Raw genomic sequence first — 7,154 nt, 5'->3', positions numbered from 1 at the left:
CCAGCGGAGGTAATGGCGCCCGCGCCGCCTTAACAGCCCCTCTGCCCCGCGCTGGCCTCCCCCTCACCGTTTCACTCTTCCCTCCCCTCAGGACATGGCGAAAAGCCTGAGGAGCAAATGGAAGAGGAAGATGCGGGCGGAGAAGAGGAAGAAGAACGCGCCCAGGGAGCTGGAGAGGCTGAAAAAAATCTTGGGAACCAACGCGGATGTCGTCATGGAGGAGGTCAAGGAGGTGGCGACCGTCCTGCCCCCCAAGAAAGTCCTCGAGCAGGGGGGTGAGTGGGGCTCTCGCTGGGCGGTGCTGGGGTTACGGGGTGGCCCCGCTGGCAAACCGGACCACCCCCGAGGGCGGCCGAGGTGCCCGCGCCGCCTGTCGCGCGGCCCTGGGTTGCCCGAGACCTGCCGTTTGGGTGCCCGGCTGCCTTTTCCTCCCGCCCCCCCTCCCCGGACGCGTTTCTAGCGTCTTTTTCACTGCACCGGTTCTTCTGTTGCAACCACCCAAGTGCAGGGACGTCCTGCGGTATATTTATTACTGTTCCTGTGACGCTCGCTGTCGTGATCAGACTCATGAGTGTTACAGGTTGAGAATAGTGGGTTGGAAAACCAGATCTTTATCTTTTAAAGCCAAAAGATGCTATTAAATCATTGGATCTGGTCATGTCACAACGTTAGCTTCTGTATTGCATCCGGCCACTTGTGGAACAAGCTTATTAACATTTGATTTAGAGTATGTAGTATCTTATGGAGAGAGATCTCTTTGTGAAGGCATCAGGTGAGTGAGGATTCCTCACTTAGCAGTCGTTCCAATCACAGCGTTATATTTGCTGTTAAACTGATGATAGGATATAATTTCCCTCCTAGTTTAAGGAGGACACTAAGCATATAAAAGTCGGACCTAAATCTAAAGTAATTTTGTAGAGATTTTAGCAACAATAGAGTGATTTTTTTTTCCCCTTTTTAAATGTACAAGGTAGGGTAGTAGGGACCCTGGTTTTGTATGCTAATTAATGCTGCATTGCACATGGTGCGGGAGTGGGTGGTATTAGGTGTCTACAGATAACTCTATTCCTTGAATAGGATGTAGTCTGTAAAGGAGGTAACCCAGGAAGTGCAAACAGGTTTTAAATAGCTACATACTGGACAGGAGTCAGAAAGACACCTTCTCTTTCCAAAACTGCAGTCCAAGCTAAATCAGAATCCTTTTTGCTTCTCCAATTTATGCCACTTAAGCTGTTATGATGTTGCTGATGTGAGCTTTTTATGTGGCATGCAGAAGTCTCTTGAAACACCACAGTGGGGATATAGAATAATGCTAGTAATCGCTGTCAGTCATGCAGCCAGTTTTGTCAGTGTTTCAGAAATTAGGAAAGACAGGGAAGTGTTATGAGGTTGAATAGCAGAGCCTGTAAACTAGATTGAAAATGGAAATAGAATGCAATATAAAAATACTTGCCCAATTAGGGGTAGCTTGGAGTATAATTTGTAATTTTATCCGTGGTTCTGATTTGTCCCATAAACCGGATGTAAAAGTTGTTCTTTATGGGATTGTTAGAATTTAATTTCCAAAATGTTTTGGAACATTGTCAGCTTTCTGATACTGATGCTGGAGGAAACATTGTCTTAAACCTAGTTTCTGAAGCAAATGCCTGGCTATCTGTCATTCCTGCACCCCCTTCCAAGTCTGCTGGCAACTTTTCTACAAGTGGCCAATTTCACTTGGCCTTTGTAGAGAGGTAGCAGTCTCAGAAATACCTAAGAATATATATATTTCACAAAACAACTACAAGTTTTGTGAAGATAATGATGTCTTCTTTGAGAGGACTTTCCAGCATGAACTGTTTGTGGACACAAGGGAGTTCATCTTGCCAAATGTTACAAGGACTGAAGGTAGATGAAAGCTTCATCCAGAATATGCGCTTTCCATAGAAAGGTGAATAATTTTCCAGCCTAAGAAAGTATATAGGTGTATATTAGGGACATTTTTCTGTGTTACTTTAAGGTATTTTTCACAGCACACTGTGATTTCCCCCCCAGTTTTTGTTGTTAGGAAAAAAAATAATAGAAGGTCTGGCTAGCCTTTGGTCAAAAATGGTTTTGTAGCTGTTTTTAAAACTTTGTGGGCATGCACGTATTTTTCAAGATAATCATATCCATTGAGTCTGCTTCGATAACCTACTTTTAAAGCTTTTTTTCCTTGGTCCTTTTCTCTTTGTCTTTAACCCCTTTGATAGGTTTTCTTTATGTTCTTGGACCACTTCTGTTCAGTAGGTTTCTTCCTGTTACTGATTCCTACAGCATCCTTGAGATGCAAAGTATGATGAAAATGTTGTGCTCTGTGAACAACTGGTATTTTTTGTTCAGGAGTATTCCTTCATTTAGCTAATGTTGCAGCTGACGTTTATTGTGGATGTGCTTTTTTGCAGTCAAAATTTGTATAACAGATTAACCTCAATCATTTGATAGGACAGGAATCGGAGAAGCAGCTTACGTATGTAGAGTTGGTTTTCTTGGGGTGTTGGGTTTTTTTGTGTTGTTGGAGGCCTTCTCTCCTTCTGTGACATTTGGAAAATGACACTGTTAAGAAGGCCTCGTGTTGTGTTTCTCTGGTGTCTCAGGAGGTTTTTGGAGCTGGGACTTTTTTTACTGCCTGTCCCATGGTGGATCAGCCTTTGGTTGTGCCAGCAGGCAGTAGGCCCTTGTGCTGATTCTCTGCCGACTACAAGTATTTGTATCCCAGCTTTAGGGCTGCCTAAGCACATCTTTGTGGTCCAGATCCCTGTAGACTATCAGCATGCTTCAACTATTGAAGCAGCGTGTTGGCCTTTTCCTTGTGAACTTTGTCTCCCAACATCAGGCAGGCACAACAGAAAAAAGTCTTTTTTCCTCTCTGTAAAAGCTTGTGATAAAGCTTTTAGAGTTGCACATGGATGGTTTGGAAACAAGGTTGAAATTAAATAGTAGAGCACAGTTCAAATCTATACTTAACAAGGTGTTGTCCTTATAGTCTTGTTGTCTCACTGAGGCATGATGTTCATGTGGTGTTAGCTAGCTAGGGACGCTGTTCTTGGGAGTGACCATGTCACAGGCAGTCTTCCTGATCCTAGAGATCAATCCTCTATTCCTGTCTCTAAATATATTGGACTTGACCTCGTGCTCACTTTTTGAGGCGAATGTAGCATCGCTGGCTCATGCTTTGTACCGTCATTCTATTTCAGCTTTTCTCTTTATTCTTCTCTTTACCGGTCTTCATCTTCCAGTCAAATCAATTTCATTTTTTAGAACAGATCTTAAACATTACATCGTAAAAACTGTTTAATTGTGCATATGTTTCAGTAAGCCTATGGCTTCCTGTATGGTTGCAGCATTTGATGGAGACCACACACAATGTTTTTAGACGCAGTATTGGAACAGATGGCAGACTAAAGAAGAAGGTGCTTTGCCCAGACATGGGCCTTTAGGGAAAATTCTGCGTATTTACTCTCAGCTGTTGAAGTTCCTGGGTTGCAGCTGTATTGGTTTGGAAAGCGCTTTCAGTGTATAAAGCCTTCAGCTCTCTACATACAAATACTGTTGTGCGTAGGGATATTTTTGTGTCATTTCTGTGAATCTAGTAATAAAACAGCTTCTATGAAGCTGATTCATGTATTTTACTCACTATAAATACCTTTCTTTTTCAGATGACTGCAAAATGGACATAGATAGTAAACGAAACAAAAAAACTCTTCTAGACCAGCATGGACAGTACCCAATATGGATGAATTCCAGGCAGAGAAAGAAGCTGAAGGCACAGCGTGTTAAAGGGAAAAAAAAATCGAAATTGGCCAAAGGCCTAGTCTGGTAAAATCGGAGTTTTGTAAGATCACGAGTATTTTACTCACAAAATAAATATCCCAGATAAGTACAGGATATTTTTGTGCTTGGCCACTGAGTGTAATTTACTGTGTTGCATGAACTTTTGAAGAGGCTGTTAGGCCAGCAAATGATGAAAGCAATATCAACTTGGTGTCTGCCGAACTTAAAAAAATAATACAAAAAGCAAGCTGAGTGCCGTTGAATAGACTAAGTGTCTGTGGTTATCTGTTCTCTTGAGGGGGGAGGGTCTTCATCTTTTATGTTGTGAATGCTGAAAATGCCAAAGGAAATCCTAAAAATAACGAAACTAAATGTTTTTTGTACTGTGGTCTTTGCCAATGTAACTTGTCTTTTAGTAAATTTAACCAAAGGCTTCTGTAAACTCACCATGTCCTTTAAATTATTCTGTAAAATGACTTTTGTTGCACCGATTTGTGTTGCTTTTAACATCTGGTAATTAACGAAAAAGGGCTTTTAACATGTAACTTAAAAGAGGTTATACACTGAAATCAACACCAAGGCTTCATGAAACTTCTGTAAGTAAAAAGACAAAGTGTCAATCTGACTTTAATTCGCAAAGAGAAAGTTGTTGGAACAAAGAAGTATTTATTTCACTGCTGTCTCGTAGGAACAAAATAACTGAAAGTAAAACTGATTCTTTTGTTACTGATATGAGAGAATGCAAATGCACAGATTGGAAATAAAATAGTTTTATTTACGACATTTTCCAAGTTTTAGTAAAGTAAACGAGCATTTACTTTTCCATAAGTATTTTCAGTAGCCTTTTATTCCCCTTAAAATGGTACTCATCTATCATGCTTTACAACGTGGGCATGGGATAAAATATTGCATGATTGCATAACAGATGACATTTATATGTGATTAGCTACAGTTGGTTGCATATTACTCGGCAATAACATGTGATGACAGATGCAAGAATTAGTTGCCCTGAAAGCTTGTGTTTTTCAAATGTCTCTCATTTCAAGGATGGAAATAATTACAGTACCAGTCCTGCAGTATGTTGCCTGTTGAAGTACCATTCATCGATACAGAGCATAACCTTCGTCCAACTTCATCCAGGATGGGATCCACGTTCTGTAATTGCCCACAAATTGTAATATGTTGTGACAACTTGGGCGTAGGAAATAGGATTTATTCTTTTAAAAGTAATTACACTAGCTTATACTGTGCTAAAATCCACTAAGAAGAACTCAACCTGATAGAAAATTAAGTTTTTCTGGAAAAATACAGTGGGGTTTTTTTAATTATTATTGTTGTTGTTAGGGAAAAGTATTCTGTTCCTCAGGTAAAGAACTGCAAAGGTGTTGGAGGAAATACCAATGCATCTTCTGTTTTCACATACATTGACAGTTAATGAGACTTTGTAAGATATATAGATCAAAGTTTACCAAATTATATGCTATTAATAACTTTGTACTTCAAAAATATTTCCATTAAGTTAATATCCCCGCTAAAAAACAGATGCTGCTCTTAATTTTTTTTGTTTTATTAGATAAATGGGTCTAGATTTCAGTATCAAATACGTTAGCATTTAGATTAGTACTACTTCAAAATAGTTTAATATGGAGGGAAGTGTTCTTTAAAGTTCATGTTTATCCAGAAATGGAATGGAATGTATATATGTCTGTTTGTATTTCTTTACTATTTTAATGATGTAGGCTGTATTTTGCTTAATGTGTGCTTTGGGAAGTTGTGGAGGGGAGCTTCTTGGGCTTAAATGCTAACAATTTGGGTTTTTTTCTGTAGAGTAAGCACAGTGCTATTTTTGACATGCTTGTTTGTAAATCAGATTACTTTCAAGCAGCTGCTGGGGGGAAAGCAGACCGCTTTTCCTGAGGGGAGATAATCAAACTGGCAAAGTACTCCCATTTAAGTGTACGGCTTCAAAGTCAGTTTATTTTCATTCTTTAGGTGCGCAGCCATACTCTGTGTCTCATCTTAATCAAGGCTGCCACCGCTGTACTTGCCTGATCCTCTCCTCTCTCTGGAGTTGTTGCAGTTCTGCCTCTGCTCCTTCCTCTGTGAGAGAAAATGATCTGCACAACTGAATACTCTTTCTGTTTTCTGCTTTTATGACCTAGCCCTGAGCTTTGTTGCACAAATTTATTAGTCTACTGCTTTTGTGACCAGATTAGGGATTTAAATCTCAGAGACAGCAGACGCTGCACTGATCTTTTATTTAGCAATTGCTTCCTACCAGGTGAAACAATACTGGCTGTGTGAGGTATTTCCTCCATGGTGTCCAGGATAAAGTCAAACAGGTTCACTTAAACTACAGATATTTTAAGACATCCTAGTTTTGAGCTGAAACAGAGGATAAGAAAGGAATAAATCCCCGTCTTCACTGGAAGGCAGCTCTTAGTCTAGTACCAGTGTACTTCTGTGTACAACGTTACAGCTCGCTCGGGTGAGGCAGACCTCTCTCTGGGCCAGGAAGGGTTCTGAGAGGCCGGTTGGGTGGGATCTGTAATCCTGGCTGAAGGCTCACTTGTAGACAGACAGCAGGAACCTGGCTAAATGTGCAGCACGGATGTAACCTCAGAGGTTGAGTCACAGATGCAGCAGGGAAACTTTACCTTCTAGGATTTCAGCATGTGCTATATATGGATATTGTAATTTTGTATTTGGAATTTGCTTTAGGTCTGCTTTGAGCAGCTATTTTTGAACGTGAATACTACCTTTCTAGTCATCATTGAATATTCAGTTTAAATTGCTGAATCTGAGTCGCGTTCTGTTTGATCAGTTGATGAAAAAAAATCATTCTTGTTTCTTTACAATAGAAGGTGAATTTAAACATACTAGGTTTTGACTGAAATACATGTTTTAAAAGCCAGTAGAGGGATTTCCTAAGAAGTAAGCTATCTGCCTCTAAACAACATTCTCATTATATCGTCATTTGTTGATCTTTATCTAAATTTTTTTTTTAAAGCTGTGGTTGGGGGAGAAAAGTTTGCAGTTGATTAAACAAACCGATGGAAGTCTAAAATTCTATAACTGAAATGGCATTGGCAGAGGTGGGGCTTTTTTGAGTGTGTAACTGCGCTATTACGGAACTGCCTTGTTGAAACTTCCTACCACTGTGACTCTGCCTGCAAAGTGCTGTGGTAGCTATGTTTCATGGACCTGCGAAAGGTTAGTGTAGGCAGTCTTGAACTACAAGCATAAACGCCAGAACTGAAAGAATTAAATACTGTCATTTTATTGGAATGTTTATGTGTATAAAGTGTGTGTTGTATACAGTATAAAATCTGCATTAGCAAATTGCTAAACGTCCTGCAGAT

General features: G+C 40.1%; 1 protein-coding gene across 1 annotated transcript; it reads left to right on the top strand.

Moving 5' to 3' along the window:
- Nucleotides 1-62: 62 nt before the first annotated feature.
- Nucleotides 63-4,574, top strand: LLPH (LLP homolog, long-term synaptic facilitation). Its single transcript, XM_009281112.2, has 2 exons — nt 63-275; nt 3,678-4,574. Exons 1-2 carry the CDS (start codon nt 95-97, stop codon nt 3,839-3,841), a joined length of 345 nt encoding a protein of 114 aa, XP_009279387.1. The 5' UTR covers nt 63-94; the 3' UTR covers nt 3,842-4,574.
- The last annotated feature ends 2,580 nt before the right edge of the window (nt 4,575-7,154 follow it).

The sequence above is a fragment of the Aptenodytes forsteri genome, unplaced genomic scaffold (assembly GCF_000699145.1).
Source record: "Aptenodytes forsteri isolate BGI_AS27 unplaced genomic scaffold, ASM69914v1 Scaffold4, whole genome shotgun sequence".
NCBI lineage: Eukaryota > Metazoa > Chordata > Aves > Sphenisciformes > Spheniscidae > Aptenodytes > Aptenodytes forsteri.
The sequence above is the reverse complement of the archived record's forward strand: the minus strand, read 5'-3'. Positions and strand labels throughout refer to the sequence as shown.

Bases quoted from the DNA above. Each gene is read 5' to 3' on its own strand.
- LLPH (XM_009281112.2), top strand. From the start codon at position 95: ATGGCGAAAAGCCTGAGGAGCAAATGGAAGAGGAAGATGCGGGCGGAG. The intron at 276-3,677 runs GTGAGTGGGGCT...TTTCTTTTTCAG, and splicing joins GAAAGTCCTCGAGCAGGGGG to ATGACTGCAAAATGGACATA.